Raw genomic sequence first — 20,309 nt, 5'->3', positions numbered from 1 at the left:
CCAGCTCACTGGCAGGAAGAGAAACGGAGCAGGGGAGGGGGTGGAAGCCTGGGACTGCTGAACACCCAGCTCTGGAGGTCTGCTTTGGGAGTAGAAACCTACACTGTGTGGTGCTCTGGACATTGGGGAGCTCAGACAGGTGGAGTACCTGAGAGACAGATTCCAGCCATTTGTGGAGGGGATCCACACCCAGTCGCTCTGGAAGAAGGGAAAGGCAGGCAGTCTGAGAGACTTCCTAGCAGTGAGAGGGCTGCTGAAGGGGTGGGGTTTGCATGGAGCTTGCTGCATGGGGGAGGGGAGGGATGGACAAGGTTGTCTGGGCACGCTGTGCCCAGCTGGTTGGGAACTTTGAGGAACTTCAGGTGCCCCATCCCCCCGGCTGCCTACTCAGCTCCGAGGCCCCACACTGTGACACACTGAGCCTTCCTGTGACTGCTGAGCCTTCCTCCTAGCCTGCTGGCATTGGTTCATAAACCTGCAGTCACTGTGCTGGCATCAGGGCAGCCAGAGGGAGGCCCCACCTAAAACAGCTAGAGATGCAAAGCACAGAGGCTTTATACCTGTATGCTTGGTCCACTGGCTCTGACACTGGAGACAGGCACTACAGCTGGGTATCAGGAAACAGATCTTTCCTCCCCCCAGGCACCAGCTCCACTGCCCTACGAACCCCAACCTCACTCTAGGGGCAGAGCAGCTCCAGAGACTGGAGCTTCTGGGCACTAGTAGGCACCACATAGAAATATGAAAATGTCAAAAGAACATGCTTCAGACCAAAATCTCACAAACCCCAGAAAAAGGGTCAAATGAAACTGAACTCACCAATCTGCCTGTAAGAGAGTTCGAAATAAAAATCATAAACATGCTTATGGAGGTACAGAAAAATATTCAAGATCTCAGGAACGAATTTAAGTCAGAGATTCAATCATTAAGAAGTTCCATATCTGAAATGAAACATACAATGGAGGGATTTAAAAGCAAATTAGATGTAGTAGAAGAGAAGGGTAAATGGAATAGAAATTAGAGAAGAGAAATACAAAGAAGCTGAGGCACAAAGAGAAAAAAGAATCTCTAAGAATGAAAGAATATTGAGAGAATTGTGTGATGAATCCAAACAGAACAACATTCATATTGCAGGGTTACCAGAAGAGAGAGAAAAAAAGGATAGAAAATGTCATTGAGGAGGTAATTGCTGAAAACGTCCCCAATCTGGGGAAGGAGATAGTCTCTTAAGCCATGGAGGTGCACAGATCTCCCAACACAAGAGACCCAAGGAAGACAACATTAAGACATATAAGAATTAAAATGGCAAAGATCAAGGATAAAGACAGACTTTTAAAAGTAGCTAGAGGGAGAAAAAACATCACATATAAAGGAAAACCCATAAGGCTATCATCAGACTTCTCAACAGAAACCTTACAGGCCAGAAGGGAGTGACATGATATATTTTATGCAACGAAGCAGAAGGGCCTTGAACCAAGAATACTATACCTGGAAAGGTTATCATTTAAATTTGAAGGAGGGATTAAACAATTTTTAGATAAGAAAAAGTTGAGAATTTACCTCCCACAAACCTCCTCTACAGTGCATTTTGGAGGGACTCCTATAGATGGAAGTGCTCCTAAGGCTAAACAGATGTCACCCAAGGGATAGACAAAGAGTACAGAATATGATTCATAACATACAAAGAATGGGGGAGGAAGAAAAAGGAGGAAAAAAAAGAGAGAGAACCTTTAGGTTGTGTTTGTAATAGCACACAAAGTGAATTAAATTAGACTGTTAGATAGTAAGGGAATTAGCCTTGAACCTGTGGTAACCATGAATCTGAAGCCTGCAATGGCAATAAGTACCTACCTATCAATAATCACCCTAAATGTAAATGGACTGAATGCACCTATCAAAACACATAGAGTCACTGAATGGATTAAAAAACAAGACCCGTCTGTATGCTGCCTACAAGAGACTCACTTCAAACCCAAAGACATACACAGACTGAAAGTAAAGGGATGGAAAAATATATTTCATGCAATTAATAGGGAAAAAAGGACAGGAGCTGCAGTACTAGTATCAGACAAAATAGGCTTCAAAACAAAGAAAGTAACAAGAGACAAAGAAGGATATTACATAATGATAAAGGGGTCAGTCCAACAAGAGGATATAACTATTACAAATATCTATGCACCCAACACAGGATCACCTACATATGTGAAACAAATACTAACAGAATTAAAGGGGGAAATAGAATGCAATGTATTCATTTTAGGAGACGTCAACACACCACTCACTCGAAAGGACAGATCAACCAGACAGAAAATAAGTAGAGAGACAGAGGCACTGAATAACATATTAGAACAGATGGACCTAATGGACATTTACAGAACACCCTATCCAAAAGCAACAGGATACACATTCTTCTCGAGTGCACATGGAACATTTTCAAGAATAGATCACATACTAGCCACAAAAAGAACCTCAGTAAATTCAAAAACATTGAAATTGTACCAACCAGCTTCTCAGATCACAAAGGTATGAAATTAGAAATAAATTACACAAAGAAAATGAAAAAGCACACAAACACACGGAGGCTTAATAACATGCTCCAAATAATCAATGGATCAATCATCAAATAAAAACAGAGATCAAGCAATATATAGAGACAAATGAAAACAATGATTCAACAACACAAAATCTGTGGGGTGCAGCAAAGGCCGTGCTAAGAGGGAAATATATAGCAATACAGGCCTACCTCAGGAAAGGAGAACAATCCCAAATGAACAGTCTAAACTCAACAATTAAGGAAACTAGAAAAGGAAGAACAAATGAGGCCCAAAGTCAGTAGAAGGAGGGACATAATAAAGATTAAAGCAGAAATAAATAAAATTGAGAAGAATAAAACAATAGAAAGAATTAATGAAAGCAGAAGCTGGTTCTTTGAGAAAATAAACAAAATAGATAAAATAGATAAGCCAGACTTATCAAGAAAAAAGAGAGTCTACACACATAAACAGAATCAGAAATGAGAAAGGAAAAATCACTACAGACACCACAGAAATACAAAGAATTATGAGAGCATACTATGAAAAATTATATGGTAACAAACTGGATAACCTAGAAGAAATGGACAACTTTCTAGAAAAATACAACCTTCCAAGGCTGACCTAGAAAGGAACAGAAAATATGAATAGACCAATTACCAGCAAAGAAATTTAATTGGTAATCAAAAAATTACCTAGAACAAAACACCTGGACCAGATGGTTTCACTGCTGAATTTTATCAAACATTTAGTGAAGACCTAATACCCAACCTCCTTAAAGTTTTCCAAAAAGTAGAAGAGGAGGGACTACTCTCAACCGCCTTCTATGAGGCCATCATCACTCTAATACCAAAACCAGGCAAAGACACCACAAAAAAAGAAAATTACAGACCAATATCCTTGATGAACATAGATATAAAAATACTCAACAAAATATTAGCAAACCAAATTCAAAAATACATAAAAAATATCATCCATTATGATCAAGTGGGATTCATCCCAGGGATGCAAGGATGGTACAACATTCGAAAATCCATCAACATCATCGACTAGATCAACAAAAACAATGACAAAAACCACATGATCATCTCCATAGATGCTGAAAAAGCATTTGACAAAATTCAACATCCATTCATGATAAAAACTCGCAACAAAATGGATATAGAGGGCAAATACCTCAACATTATAAAGGCCATATATGACAAACCCACAGCCAACATCCTACTGAACAGCGAGAAGCTGAAAGCTATTCCTTTAAGATTGGTAATAAGACAAGGATGCCCACTCTCCTCACTTTTATTCACCATAGTACTGGAGGTCCTAGCCATGGCAATCAGACAACACAAAGAAATAAAAGGCATCCAGATAGGCAAGGAAGAAGTCAAACTTCCCTGTTTGCAGATGACATGATGTTGTACATAAAAAACCCTAAAGAATCCACTCCAAAACTACCAGATCTAATATCTAAATTCAGCAAAGTTGCGGGATACAAATTTAATACACAGAAATCTGCTGCATTCCTATACACTAACTATGAACTAGCAGAAAGAGAAATCAGGAAAACAATTCAATTCACAATCACATCCAAAAGGATAAAATACTTGGGAATAAACCTAACCAAGGAAGTGAAAGACCTATACCCTGAAAACTATAAGACACTCTTAAGAGAAAGTAAAGAGGACACTAATAAATGAAAATTCATCCCATGCTCTTGGCTAGGAAGAATTAATATTGTCAAAATGGTCATCCTGCCTAAAGCAATCTACAGATTCAATGCAATCCCTATCAAAATACCTACAGCATTCTTCAATGAACTAGAGCAAATAGTTCTAAAATTCATATGGAATGACAAAAGACCCCCCAATGGCCAAAGCAATTCTGAGAAGGAAGAATAAAGCAGGTGTAATTACGCTCCCTGACTTCTAGCTCTATTACAAAGCCACAGTAATCAGGACAATTTGGTACTTGTACAAGAAAAGACCCATAAACCAGTGGAACAGAATAGAGAGTCCAGATATAAACTCAAGCATATATGGTCAATTAATATATGATAAAGGAGCCATGGATATACAATGGGGAAATGACAGCCTCTTCAACAGCTGGTGTTGGCAAAACTGGACAGCTACATGGTTAGAGAATGAAACTGGATTGTCTAACCCTGCACACAAAAGTAAACTCAAAATGGATCAAAGACCTGAATGTAAGTGATGAAACCATAAAACTCTTAGAAAAAAATACAGGTAAAAATCTTTTGGACATAAACATGAGTGACTTCTTTATGAATATTATCTCCCCAGGCAAGGGAAACAAAAGCAAAAATGAACAAGTGGCACTATATCAAACTAAAAAGCTTCTGTACAGCAAAGGATACCATCAGTAGAACAAAAAGACATCCTACAGTATAGGAGAATATATTCATAAATGACATATCTGATCTGATAAGGGGTTGACATCAAAATTATATAAAGAGCTCATGTACCTCAACAAACAAAAAGCAAATAAGCCAATTAAAAAATGGGCAGAGGAGCTGAACAGACACTTCTCCAAGGAAGAAATTCAGATGACCAACAGGTACATGAAAAGATGCTCCACATCATTAATCATCAGAGAAATGCAAATTAAAACCACAATGAGATATCACCTCACACCAGGTAGGATGGAGAGGATGTGAAGAAAGGGGGACCCTCTGATGGGAATGCTGATGGGAATGTAAACTAGACCAACCATTGTGGAAAGCAGTATGGAGGTTCCTCAAAAAACTAAAAATAAAAATACCATTTGAGCCAGGAATTCCACTCCTCGGAATTTACCCTAAGAATGCAGGAGCCCAGTTTGAAAAAGACATATGCACTACTATGTTTATCACAGCACTATTTACAATAGCCAAGAAATGGAAGCAACTTAAGTGTCCATCAGTAGATGAATGGATAAAGAAGATGTGGTACATATACACAATGGAATATTATTCAGCCATAAGAAGAAAACAAATCCTACCATTTGCAACAACGTGGATGGAGCTAGAGGATATTATGCTCAGTGAAATAAGCCAGGCAGAGAAAGACAAGTATCAAATGATTTTACTTATCTGTGGAGTATAAGAACAAAGAAAAAACTGAAGGAACAAAACAGCAACAGACCCACAGAACCCAAGAATGGACTAACAGTTACCAAGGGGAAAGGGACTTGGGAGAGTGGGTGGGAAGGGAGGGATAAGGGGGAAAATGGGGCATTACGATTAGCTTACATAATGTACTGGGGGGGTCATGGGAAAGGCAGTATATACAGAGAAGACAAGTAATGATTCTGTGGCATCTCACTACGCTGATGGACAGTGACTATAATGGGGTATGTGGGGAGGCCTTGATAATGGGGGGAGTCTGGTAACCATAATGTTGTTCGAGTAATTGTACATTAAGGATAGCAAAAAAGAAAAAAAATGATAGAGATAAGATGATCCTTAATTAGAATCTCTATTTGCTTACCACTATTTTTCAATGGGGGTGCTATTGGTATTTCCAATAGGAAATATCTTCATGAGTGGCCAATTCTCCTTGAAGGATCTGCAGATCGCTGGAGGTTTAGCATCTCTAGAAGTGGAGTACCAAGTACCAGTGGCATTTGCTACAACCAAAAGGCCCCTTATATACCTGTTCCTTGATATTTCCTCATGAACACTTGCTTCCAGAACAACCCTCCCACCAGGTTGCACCCTCTGTCCACTGTACTCTGGGCTCTTCTGTTTGTCTTTGATCACAACATTCCAAGTTCTGGAATGCCAACTTAAAAAAAAGTAATGGGAGGGGCGGAGCCAGGATGGCAGCAGGAGTAGAGCAGAGGAACTCTCCTCCCAAAACCACATAGAATTATGAAAATATAACAAAGACAACTTCCTAAAATAGAGACCAGAGGACACAGGACAACATACAGACCACATCCACACGTGCAAGAACCCAGAGCCTCGCGAAGGGGGTAAGATACAAGTCCCGGCCTGGCGGGACCCAAGCGCCCCTCCCCCCAGCTCCTGGCAGATGGAAAGAAACCGGAGCGTTTTTTTTCTTTTTTTTTGGCGAGTGCTTTTTGGAAGCCTTAAAGGGACAGGGACCCCAATACTAGGGAAACAAGGCAGCAAGACCGGTGAGCAGGTGCCTGAGACCGGCGCCTGAGGACAAAGAAAATCGCACGTTTTTTCCTTTTATTTTTTTTCTCCCTCTTTCTTGTTGCTGTTGTTGTTTTGGTTTGGAGAGTGCTTTTTGGAAGTCTTAAAGGGGCAGAACAGGACACTTAGACCAGAGGCAGGGAATCTGGGGATCTCTGGGCACTCTAACCGCCTGGGCAACAGGGAGCACTGAGGCCCATTACAGAGATAAATAGCCTCCCGGCCACTCCCCCTCCAACGGGGCTCCACCATTTTGGAGGAGCAGCCCCAGCCAGGCCACACCCACAGCAACAGCGGAGATAAACTCCATAGCAACTGGGCAGGTAGCAGAAGCCCTCTCTGCGCACAGCTGACAAGCATAAGCCACTAGAGGTCGCTATTCTCCCAGGAGAGGAAGGCCACAAACCAACAAGAAGGAAAGCTCTTCGAGCTGTCACTCATACCAGCTCTGCAAACTATCTCTATCACCATGAAAAGGCAAAACTACAGGCAGACAAAGATCACAGAGACAACACCTTAGAAGAAGACAGACCTAAGCAGTCCTCCTGAAAAAGAATTCAAAATAAAAATCATGAACATGCTGACAGAGATGCAGAGAAAAATGCAAGAGCAATGGGATGAGATGCAGAGAAAAATGCAAGAGCAATGGGATGAAGTCCAGAGGGAGATCACAGATGTCAGGAAGGAGATCACAGAAGTGAAACAATCCCTGGAAGGATTTATAAGCAGAATGGATAAGATGCAAGAGGCCATTGAAGGAATAGAAACCAGAGAACAGGAATGTATAGAAGCTGACATAGAGAGAGATAAAAGGATCTCCAGGAACGAAACAACACTAAGAGAACTATGTGACCAAACCAAAAGGAATAATATTCGTATTATAGGGGTACCAGAAGAAGAAGAAAGAGGAAAAGGGATAGAAAGTCTCTTTGAAGAAATAATTGCTGAAAACTTCCCCAAACTGGGGGAGGAAATAATCGAACAGACCATGGAATTACACAGAACCCCCAACAGAAAGGATCCAAGGAGGACAACACCAAGACACATAGTAATTAAAATGGCAAGGATCAAGGACAAGGAAAGAGTTTTAAAGGCAGCTAGAGAGAAAAAGGTCACCTGTAAAGGAAAACCCATCAGGCTAACATCAGACTTCTCGACAGAAAGCCTACAGGCCAGAAGAGCATGGCATGATATACTTAATGCAATGAAACAGGAGGGCCTTGAACCAAGGATACTGTATCCAGCACGACTATCATTTAAATATGATGGTGGGATTAAACAATTTCCAGACAAGCAAAAGCTGAGGGATTTTACTTCCCACAAACCACCTCTACAGGGCATCCTACAGGGACTGCTCTAGATGGGAGCACTCCTAAAAAGAGCACAGAACAAAACACACAACATATGAAGAATGGAGGAGGAGGAATAAGAAGGGAGAGAAGAAAAGAATCTCCAGACAGTGTATATAACAGCTCAATAAGCGAGCTAAGTTAGGCAGTAAGATACTAAAGAAGCTAACCTTGAACCTTTGGTAACCACGAATCTAAAGCCTGCAATGGCAATAAGTACGTATCTCTCAATAGTCACCCTAAATGTAAATGGACTTAATGCACCAATCAAAATACACAGAGTAATAGAATGGATAAAAAAGCAAGACCCATCTATATGCTGCTTACAAGAAACTTACCTCAAACCCAAAGACAAGCACAGACTAAAAGTCAAAGGATGGAAAAACATATTTCAGGCAAACAACAGTGAGAAGAAAGCAGGGGTTGCAGTACTAATATCAGACAATATAGACTTCAAAACAAAGAAAGTAACAAGAGATAAAGAAGGACACTACATAATGATAAAGGGCTCAGTCCAACAAGAGGACATAACCATTCTAAATATATATGCACCCAACACAGGAGCACCAGCATTTGTGAAACAAATACTAACAGAACTAAAGAGGGAAATAGACTGCAATGCATTCATCTTAGGAGACTTCAACACACCACTCACCCCAAAGGATAGATCCACCAGGCAGAAAATAAGTAAGGACACAGAGGCACTGAACAACACACCAGAACAGATGGACCTAATAGACATCTATAGAACACTACATCCAAAAGCAACAGGATATACATTCTTCTCAAGTGCACATGGAACATTCTCCAGAATAGACCACATACTAGCTCACAAAAAGAGCCTCAGTAAATTCCAAAATATTGAAATTCTACCAACCAATTTTTCAGACCACAAAGGTATAAAACTAGAAATAAATTGTACAAAGAAAACAAAAAGGCTCACAAACATATGGAAGCTTAACAACATGCTTCTAAATAATCAATGGATCAATGAACAAATCAAAATAGAGATCAAGGAATATATAGAAACAAATGACAACAACAACACAAAGTCCCAACTTCTGTGGGATGCAGCGAAAGCAGTCTTAAGAGGAAAGTATATAGCGATCCAGGCACACCTGAAGAATGAAGAACAATCCCAAATGAATAGTCTAACATCACAACTATCGAAACTGGAAAAAGAAGAACAAATGAGGCCTAAAGTCAGTAGAAGGAGAGACATAATAAAGATCAGAGAAGAAATAAACAAAATTGAGAAGCCTCTAGCCAAATTTATTAAGAGAAAAAGAGAACACAAAGCAACATAATCAGAAATGAGAATGGAAAAATCACGACAGACCCCACAGAAACACAAAGAATTATTAAAGACTACTATGAAAACCTATATGCCAACAAGCTGGAAAACCTAGAAGAAATGGACAACTTCCTAGAAAAATACAACCTTCCAAGACTGACCAAGGAAGAAACACAAAAGTTAAACAAACCAATTACGAGCAAAGAAATTGAAACGGTAATCAAAAAACTACCCAAGAACAAAACTCCGGGGCCGGACGGATTTACCTCGGAATTTTATCAGACACACAGAGAAGACATAATACCCATTCTCCTTAAAGTGTTCCAAAAAATAGAAGAGGAGGGAATACTCCCAAACTCATTCTATGAAGCCAACATCACCCTAATACCAAAACCAGGCAAAGACCCCAACAAAAAAGAAAATTACAGACCAATATCCCTGATGAATGTAGATGCAAAAATACTCAATAAAATATTAGCAAACAGAATTCAACAGTATATCAAAAGGATCATACACCATGACCAAGTGGGATTCATCCCAGGGATGCAAGGATGGTACACAACATTCGAAAATCCATCAACATCATCCACCACATCAACAAAAAGAAAGACAAAAACCACATGATCATCTCCAGAGATGCTGAAAAAGCATTTGACAAAATTTAACATCCATTCATGATAAATACTCTCAGCAAAATGGGAATAGAGGGCAAGTACCTCAACATAATAAAGGCCATATATGATAAACCCACAGCCAGCATTATACTGAACAGCGAGAAGCTGAAAGCATTTCCTCTGAGATCAGGAACCAGACAGGGATGCCCACTCTCCCCACTGTTATTTAACATAGTACTGGAGGTTCTAGCCACGGCAATCAGACAAAACAAAGAAATACAAGGAATCCAGATTGGTAAAGAAGAAGTTAAACTGTCACTATTTGCAGATGATATGATACTGTACATAAAAAACCCTAAAGACTCCACTCCAAAACTACTAGAACTGATATCGGAATACAGAAAAGTTGCAGGATACAAAATTAACACACAGAAATCTGTAGTTTTCCTATACACTAACAATGAACCAATAGAAAGAGAAATCAGGATAACAATTCCATTCACAATTGCATCAAAAAGAATAAAATACCTAGGAATAAACCTAACCAAAGAAGTGAAAGACTTATACTCTGAAAACTACAAGTCACTCTTAAGAGAAATTAAAGGGGACACTAACAAATGGAAACTCATCCCCTGCTCATGGCTAAGAAGAATTAATATCGTCAAAATGGCCATCCTGCCTAAAGCAATATACAGATTTGATGCAATCCCTATAAAATTACCAGCAACATTCTTCAATGAATTGGAACAAATAATTCAAAAATTCATATGGAAACACCAAAGACCCCGAATAGCCAAAGCAATCCTGAGAAAGAAGAATAAAGTAGGGGGGATCTCACTCCCCAACTTCAAGCTCTACTACAAAGCCATAGTAATCAAGACAATTTGGTTCTGGTACAAGAACAGAGCCACAGACCAGTGGAACAGATTAGAGACTCCAGAAATTAACCCAAACATATATGGTCAATTAATATTTGATAAAGGAGCCATGGACATACAATGGCAAAATGACAGTCTCTTCAACAGATGGTGCTGACAAAACTGGACAGCTACATGTATAGAATGAAACTGGGCCTTTGTCTAAGCCCATATACAAAGGTAAACTCAAAATGGATCAAAGACCTGAAAGTAAGTCAAGAAACCATTAAACTCTTGGAAAAAAACATAGGCAAAAACCCCTTAGACATAAACATGAGTGACCTCTTCTTGAACATATCTCCCCGGGCAAGGAAAACAACAGCAAAAATGAGCAAGTGGGACTACATTAAGCTGAAAAGTTTCTGTACAGCAAAAGACACCATCAATAGAACAAAAAGGAACCCTACAGTATGGGAGAATATATTTGAAAATGACAGATCCGATAAAGGCTTGATGTCCAGAATATATAAGGAGCTCACACGTCTCAACAAACAAAAAACAAATAACCCAATTAAAAAATGGGCAGAGGAACTGAACAGACAGTTCTCTAAAAAAGAAATACAGATGGCCAACAGACACATGAAAAGATGCTCCACATCACTAATTATCAGAGAAATGCAAATTAAAACTACAATGAGGTATGACCTCACACCAGTAAGGATAGCTGCCATCCAAAAGACGAACAACAACAAATGTTGGCGAGGCTGTGGAGAAAGGGGAACCCTCCTACACTGCTGGTGGGAATGTAAATTAGTTCAACCATTGTGGAAAGCAGTATGGAGGTTCATCAAAATGCTCAAAACAGACTTACCATTTGACCCAGGAATTCCACTCCTAGGAATTTACCCTAAGAACGCAGCAATCAAGTTTGAGAAAGACAGATGCACCCCTATGTTTATCGCAGCGCTATTTACAATAGCCAAGAATTGGAAGCAACCTAAATGTCCATCGGTAGATGAATGGATAAAGAAGATGTGGTACACATACACAATGGAATACTACTCAGCCATAAAAAGAGGAAAAATCCTAACATTTGCAGCAACATGGATGGAGCTGGAGAGTATTATGCTCAGTGAAATAAGCCAAGCGGAGAAAGAGAAATACCAAATGATTTCACTCATCTGAGGAGTATAAGAACAAAGGAAAAACTGAAGGAACAAAACAGCAGTGGAATTACAGAACCCAAAAATGGACTAAGAGGTACCAAAGGGAAAGGAACTGGGGAGGATGAGTGGGCATGGGGGGATAAAGGGGGGAAGGTAGAAGAAGGGGGGTATTAAGATTAGCATGCATAGTGGGGGGAGGGAGAAAGGGGAGGGAGGGCTGTACAACACAGAGAGGACAAGTAGTGATTCTACATTTTGCTATGCTGATGGACAGTGACCGTAATGTGGTTTTTAGGGGGGACCTGATATAGGGGAGAGCATAGTAAACATAGTATTCTTCAAGTAAGTGTAGATTAAAGATTAAAAAAAAAAATCAGTTCCTGTGTGCTGACCTCCAATGAGTTCTACACAGTGGTATAGAGGGCATGTCAAAGTGTGGGCAAAGGGTCTGTTTGTTTCTATGCAGAAGATCAAGGCCTAGCTTGGCTACGCAGAAAATGAACTAAGATACGATATGAGGAGGAGCTTCTGGCATCAGCACTCTCTGGAGGACTCGTGCTGGGGGATGATCATCAAAAAGCCTCCACAGGGATCCGGGCGATGCTGCGGTTGTGGCTGCATCCAGCCCACCGTTTCCTGAACTTGCCATTGGAATGAGGAGGGAGATGTCTAGCCTGGCATGTGCATACAGTGAGATAACGAATTTGACAGGATCTGTACTGTTGGAACTCAATCAGGAGTTGGGAGTGGTGCAAGTTGTAGCACTCCAAAATCTTACGACTATAGACAATCTCCGGTTAAAAGAACATATGGGATGTGAACAGATCCCAGAAATGGGCTGCTTTAATTTGTCTGACTTCTCTCAGACTGTTCAAGTACAGATGGACAATATCCATCATATCATAGACAAATTTTCACAAATGCCTAGGGTGCCTGAATGGTTTTCTTGGCTTCACTGGAGATGGCTGGTAATTATAGATTTGCTTTGTTTATGTCACTGTATTCCTATTATGTTAATATGTGTGTACAAATTAGTTAGTAGTTTAAAACGTATACATACTTAAGGTACTCTACAAGAAGATATGTCAAAGAAATAATCAATCCTCCCATGTTTTCTTCCATATGCTACCTCTATAGCTTTTCTTCTTCCTTCCTAATTACAACCCTTAAGTAGAATTCGTGCCTCATATCGCAGTTACCGAGTATCATAATTCCTCCAGGTGGTAAAGATACCTCGAGACAAGTGCTGGGCATAGAAGCCACAGGGCATAAATCTGCAAAGAAGTAAAAAGCTAACCTTTTCAAACAATATGGCTTCTCTCTCACTTAGCAACTTTACATTTCCCTGTATGGCCCTGGAAGATGACTGGTTAGCCAGAGACGGGTAAGATTCCTCAAGGGAGGAACAACCTAAGACAGGCACAGTCGCAGGGGTGACATCAGTTGGGAAATTGGGGAACAACAGTGGTGAAGCTTAGAACCTCACCCCCCCCCCCCAGTGTTGACAGAAAGCTTCTGCATCCATGGATGTTTTATTGCCCTTGTCTAGCTCGGATTAGCACATAGTCTACAGGCACACACCTGATCATCTACAATTGCTCTCTTACAACACTAAACTATGTTTTCTACCTTTATCTTGCATCTACCTACCACTTCAGCAGTTTATTAAAAATAAAAATAAGAATAATAATAATAAAGGGAGAAATGTGGGATCACATATAAATCAAGTATAAAAATCAAACGAATATTAATATTTGACCTGATTGTTTATAGTTCATAATGCGTGATCAAAACCGAAAGTTTCTGTGATGACTGCCCTTGTACTGTTTACCATGTAAGAACTTATTCACTATGTAAGAATTCGTTCCCCATGTAAGAACTTGTTCGTTATGCTTCAGAAGATTGGAGACTGAAGAGAACTAGGCTTGAGATGGATTAATGACTGTGCATTGAGCATTGACCCCCCCTATACAGAATTTTATTGTTGTTAACAACCATTTGATCAATAAATATGAGATGCCCTCTCAAAAAAAAAAAAAAAAGTAATGAGGCAAAAGCACGTCCAATCACTCAATTGCTATTTTTTCTTTCTCACTCGTTTCTTGACCAACTTGACCGTAATTAATTTTTTTATTTTCCTCATGATTGGATCACTCTGTACAAACCTCACTTGTTAATCAGCCTTTTGTGGCTTCCCTTGGTAGGAAGCAACTCATCTTTCTGCATGTTGCTCTGCCTTCCATTCTCTGCCCTGTCACAAGGAACTCTGGGAGTTCTCCCAAGGAGCCACACACTCTTGTTCTTGCAAATGCTCTCTCTACTTAGAACATTCTTTTCCTTCTTTCTCTTCCTATTGTCTCACTAATTTCTAATTATGCTTAGATCTTGCCTGGGATGGTTGGCACTGGAGCTCCTTCTGTAGGCTCCATGGTACTGTGTCCTTCAATCATTACTCTTCTTACTTACCCATTTGGAAATTCTTACTAAAACCTCTGCTTATTTACTAGACTGTAAGCGCCATGAGGGTAGAACATGTCTGGCTCTTCTGTGGTCTCCCAATGTTGAGCACATTTCTGAGAAGTCAATAAACAGTGGTCCTACGTGGCTAGTTTCTACATAGTTTTTTCCACTTGGGCATTACTCATCATTAGACTATGGTATATATCCTGGTGTTCCATCTTCCTTCACCCTAGCTGCCAAGTTTTACATATGATAAGACTCAATAATATTTTTGAATAATTTGAAATAAACAAAAGTAGTACCACGTCATATCTGGTATTATAAAGTACCAGTATATACCTGGTTACTTCGTAATAAACTGACAAAACAATCTTTCCTCATACATGGACTATATGTTTGAGAAGTATTATCAGCTGTTAAAATGTGTGGCACACTAAAAGACAAACAAAAAAGCTGTGATTAAGAAATGCTCAGATTGATCTAAATTGCATTCAGGATATTAATTAAGGTTGCAGATTTTTACTACAATTTGGCAGTTTAAAAAACACTAATCCCTATTTAATGTGCAATTTTTTTCTACATAAATAGTATGCTTCTTTGATAAATAAACAGTTTTGCAAAGTTTTTAATACATATTTCTCAACCTCACCCTTGGGGATTTTAATTTAACTCATCAGGTAATTCTGATGTTCAGGGAGTATTTAGACCAACCAAATATCCATGTCTTTTTATAAGATTCTTTCCCCATGTTGATAATTGAAGAAACATCTATTAAGAGTTGCCCATTTCTTATTACCTGTTTATTTGTAGAAACAAAAACAAATGGGAAAGCATGTTTCCAAATCCCTGGGCATGATAATGGATTATTCTGATAGGTTTCACACAGACTGGCTTGTGGCTAAATCCAGTTCTCAATGCCACATGGCTCTGGAGCTGGCAGCAAGAAGAGCATTAAGACAAGGCAGTTTCCACATCATGGGAGTGGCAGTGAGTTCCTGCTACAGGAGAGGCAGCAGTTCCCTAGGGGCTTGTGTTCTGTTGTGTAGCCCTGAAGGCACTAATGACAACTCACTGCAGAGTCTGACACCTCAATCCTTCCCTCTACTATACAGTCAGTTTATGCCCTGAAATGAATCCCTTCTTGATTCAACCAGCTAAGGTGGGTTCTGTTATCTGAAACTGCACTCTGATTCATGCAGACTACAATTTATATTCCCTTCTATAAAACACCTGTTTCCTCAAGACTACTTCTGACCGATGAGTTGTTTTCCATTCTTTACCAGAGACTATATAGCAGACCTTCAACCCATGGGTTTGAACTGCATGCATCTACTCATGTGCAGTTTTTTCCAATAAATAAGTTGGAAAATATTTTTGGAGATTTGCAACAATTTGAAAAAACATTTTCTTTTCTCTAGTTTATTATAAGAATACAGTATATCATACATACACCATACAAAATATGTGTTAACTGACTGTGTTATCAGTAAGGCTTTCAGGTAAGCAGGCTATTAGTTATGTTTTTGGGGAGTCAGAAGTTATACACAGATTTCTGACTGTGAGGGGGTTGGTGGCTCTAATGCCCATGGTGTTCAAGGATTTACTGTATTTTTAACTTCAAACACAGTAGGAACACAATGCTCAACTGCCCGCTGTTCTCTGACCAAGAATAAACATACTCAAATTTATATCACAAAAAGCATAATAGAAAATAAAAAGAAGAGTCTGAGACTTGGTTCCAATTAATTATAATCGCTTTTTAAAGGAGCAGGCAATTACTGTCCAGTAAATTAAAAATATTAAATTGCCAAAGTAAAAAATAAGCCCAAATTATTTTACCTATTTCTCTATAAATGTACTTGAACTGGCCTGCTTGTTATACCATTTGAGGATAAAGGTAATTTCTTTTCCTACATGGAAAGGATTTAGCATTTAACCCTCAAAACAAGCCATTTGCGATGTTAGTTGGTATTCTCCATAGCCAGTACGCTATCACGACGAGGGAATTAGCTGCTGTGTTATTCTGAAGGCCAAAAAGGAAACCAAAATTATCTTAGAAAAGTTTTATTAACAAAATGAACTTAAACTGAAAATTACCTCAATGACTTGGACAAAATGAAATGGATCAAAAGAGCATGAAAATGAACTAATGCCAAAGACCTGGAGATCCTAATTATTGTGATTTTGCGAGTGAGATTTCTCTGAAATTCTTAGATAGGATTAGTCATTTTTTCCCAATACACACAAATCAGGAAATATATAGATCTGTGTGTGTGTGTGTGTACATATATCCTCACCCCATTGCAATTCTGCGGTTGAGAGAAGGTAATTTTTGGAAGGTAGAACTTTTACAACAGCATGAACTTGTAGTTTTTCTTTTAACCATTATATAAGAAAACTGCGTATGACTTTGTCTCTAATCTGTTTGAAGACATGTTTGTTAACTCTCTGTAAGGTGAACCCATACCTATATCCCCAGGAAAAAGGCACTTTATCAAACCCCATTTAGCAAAGCCCTATGAGCCAGATACATTTCTTACTTATGGCAACTCTTAACAAACAGAAAGCAAATGTATTTAAAATCTGGTCTAAGCACAGAAACCAAGCCCCCAAAGTGTAGAGACAGCATTCCTTTCCAGCGGTGGCAGCCTTTTTCTTTAATAACCTGAAAAACCCCATTTGTGGCTCCGCACTTCAGTTTTCTGTTGCCTTTTAAAAGGCAAACAGTCTCAAAACTATTACATGTTTATTCTCCTTAATACCAGGAAATTGTTTCAAAGCACCAAGTTTGTGAACCTTAAAAGAATCTTGATGCGGGTGCTGTTAACACTAACGTGGCTTTAACAAGAACAACAAAAACTTAGTGTGTAAACACATTTCTACGCTCTTTTTGCAGCCTGGGCATGCAGGCGTCCCCCGGACTCCCCGGTCCCGGGCGGGGACGGGACCCCAAGGCGGCCCGCGGCGAACTAGCGCCCCTGGGGGCGAGGAGACTCCCAATCTCCGCGCCCCCCGAGGCCGCGGCTCCCCCAGCGCCCGCCTGCCAGGGTCCGGGCTCCCGCCGCAGTCCCGCCGCACTGCCGGCCGCAGGGCCCGGAGCCAGGGCCTGCGGAGACCCCCGGCGCCCCCCGGTGCCCAGAGGGCTGCCCGCCAATCCCGGCCGCACTCACCAGCAGCAGCAGTAGCAGCAGCAGCAGCAGCGGCCGCCCCGCGGCGCCCCGCGAGCCCCGCGCCATAGCCGCCGGCTCCCCGCGGCCCGCGCGCTCCCGGCTCTCCCGCCGCAGGCCCAGCGGAGGGAGGGCCCCGCGCAGGGCGCCGTCCCCGGGCTCCCGCCCCGCGCACCTGCCCGCGGCCCCGCCCCGCGCGCGGCCCAGGCGGAAGGCGTCGGGGGAGGGGAGGAGAGGGAGGGAGAGAGGGAGGGAGGGAGGTAGGTAGGGGACCCCCACCGCGGCGCGCGAGCCCCTCCCGGGGGTTACCAGCCGCGCCCCAGGGCCCAGCGCGGTCCCGCGGCCCGGACAGCGCCCCCCACACGAGCTGCCGTGAAGGATAAATCAGAAAATCCGTGTACAGCGGCCTGCAGGTCGAGCAAGGGGTAGTGTTACAATTACCGGGGCGGGTGTGAATGCGCAGTCAGACCCGTCTTGTAAAGCTGAGACGCTAGCACCAGATCAGGTAACTTGTAAGAAGGGTTAACTATTGATGTTGGAGTAGTGGAAAAGCCTATGAAAGTATAAAGGGTTGTTGATTTGCTACGAGAAAGAGAAGTTTGGCATTAAGTCTGAACAAAATCCTGGAGTTCTGTGGCCTAACATGCCTGCCTCGCCCCCCGCGGCTCCTGCCCTTCCCGCCCCAGCTCTGACCCTGCCAGGCGTCCAGATCCATCACAACTGCCAGCCCCTCCCTCGTCTTTCCTCCCGCCCAGGGCGGCCAAGGACCGCCCCCCCCGGGAGCGGAGAGAAGCACCTTCTTTGCTTAGGGGGCTTCCCTGCTGAGGGGCCTTTCTCAGTGTTACAGAGGGCTTCGAATCCAGGAAGAGTACGTAGTTTACCATTCTGCTTCCAGCGCCTAGAGCCGCGCTGAGTCCCAGGGGAGACAGTAACATTGTCAGGGAGTTGAATCAGGAGGAAAGCAGTCTTCTACTTTCTGCTCATTTCTCTGGATCTGGACGTGGGTGGTAGCACACTCCTCTTGTTGAGAATTTTCATTCCTTATCATGCTGAAAACACTCCCAGTTAGGCAAGGCAGGCTTTATCAAAACATTTTCACATATCCTCCCTGGAAACTATATATGTCATGCCGAAAACTAGTAACTGAGTCCTATAGGCAATATTTATGCATCATTTATCAAGGGTTTGGTTTCTGTTTAGTAACGAAGACAATTGTAGCTTCCAGAATGAGAATTAGCTAATGCAAATTTTTTTTCTGTTGGATTATGTGGCTTCCCCCGAGGCTGTCAAAGTCAGTTTCAGGTTGCTATTCCTAGAAAAGATATTATTCCAAGGCTTTAAGAGGGGTCAGTACATGCGCAGTCCAATGCTATAGTGTGTCATTCTTGAATTTAGTTCCTCTTTGGAAATTCAGTGAGTTGCAGGGACTTCTCTAGCTCCTGAGTTCTTTGGGCTAGCATGGGAATAAATCTAGTTCATAAGTCTCTGTGAGCAAGAACAAATGACAATAAACTTATTACCAGTGAAGTACTGATTACTTTAAAATAATTGAAATGTTAGCAAGATGTGAAAGATTTAACATATAGGTTTTCCCCTCTAAATTTGTTGAACATTACAGTTAATGAACTTTTCTTAAGATACATAGTTATAATGCATCAGTTCAAATTATACTCCTTGAAGTGCAAATATCAGCTTTAATGTATAGGTGGTGTCAAAATATCTTAGTTAACATTTCCCAGAATACTTGGCTTCACACATACACACAGGTGAGACTAATTTAAAGTGATTGCTCTTAGAATCATCTCTTAATAGTATCTAAACCATGAAATATCTGTATAAAAAACAATTTCACAAAGACCAACAAGAATTAATGTGTCTCTTTTCTACTCTCATTGCCTCCTGAATCCTAACACTTTTCAGCATTAAAGATCACTTTATAAATGGACAGTTCTTGGCTAATGGTTTGCCAGATGGTTGACCACTTGACTCCATGGAAAATCCCAAGGAGTGTATGTATTAGAATAATGTCAAAGAGATGAGAGTTAAATCTGGTTGCTATACTCCTGTCAAATGTCTTAGAAGCAAATCGTAGAAATGGGTGGCTGTTAGAACATAAAACTGGTCATTGTGGTCAGAAGGCTTGTCACAGAACTTTCATTAATAAAAGTTAAGTGGGTACAAAAAAAACTATGAAATACCTCTAGGTAACGGGAAAAGGGCAATAAAAGGAGAAATCGGTTTTCCAGGTTAGGTCCTCTCAATTACTCCTTCACCTAGTCAACGTTTAGTTAATCCTCATTCAACAAACACTTAATTTGCATTTTATTGGGGCTGCAAAGATAAATATTTTGTTTCATCCAAAGAAACAAAAATAGATACTTGGGAAATAATATACTTACATATTATAAACTTATAAACTTATAAATGCAATGGTAAAACTATATACAGGGCATGATGCAAATATAGGAAAGAGAGCCCTGATTCACATTTAGGACCATGAGATCAGAGAAGGCTTCTTTTGGTGGTGGTAGTGGGTGGTGGTGCATGGGGACAGGTGGTGATCTGACTCTTAAAGGAGGAATTGTTAGGGAGTTAAATCAGTTGAACCTGCCAGGACTGAGGAACTGGTAAAGAGTCAGGGCATCAGATTTCTGTGAAGAGTGTTCTTTTCATCACATTCACACAAACAGGGAATCAGAAGTAAAATTTCTTTTA

At 40.9% G+C, this 20,309-nt stretch overlaps 1 protein-coding gene across 1 annotated transcript in view; it reads right to left on the bottom strand.

Moving 5' to 3' along the window:
• Nucleotides 1-19,998, bottom strand: part of DSG2 (desmoglein 2) — a 60,116-nt gene extending 40,118 nt beyond the window's left edge. Inside the window, exon 1 of the mRNA XM_037025236.2 lies at nt 17,598-19,998. Coding sequence (XP_036881131.2) covers nt 17,598-17,663 — 66 coding nt within the window. The 5' untranslated portion in view covers nt 17,664-19,998. The remainder of the gene's footprint in view (nt 1-17,597) is intronic.
• Between the last annotated feature and the right edge of the window lie 311 nt (nt 19,999-20,309).

This window comes from Manis javanica, chromosome 9 (assembly GCF_040802235.1).
Source record: "Manis javanica isolate MJ-LG chromosome 9, MJ_LKY, whole genome shotgun sequence".
Classification (NCBI taxonomy): domain Eukaryota; kingdom Metazoa; phylum Chordata; class Mammalia; order Pholidota; family Manidae; genus Manis; species Manis javanica.
Note: the sequence above shows the minus strand (reverse complement) of the source record. Positions and strands in the feature narration are given on the sequence as shown.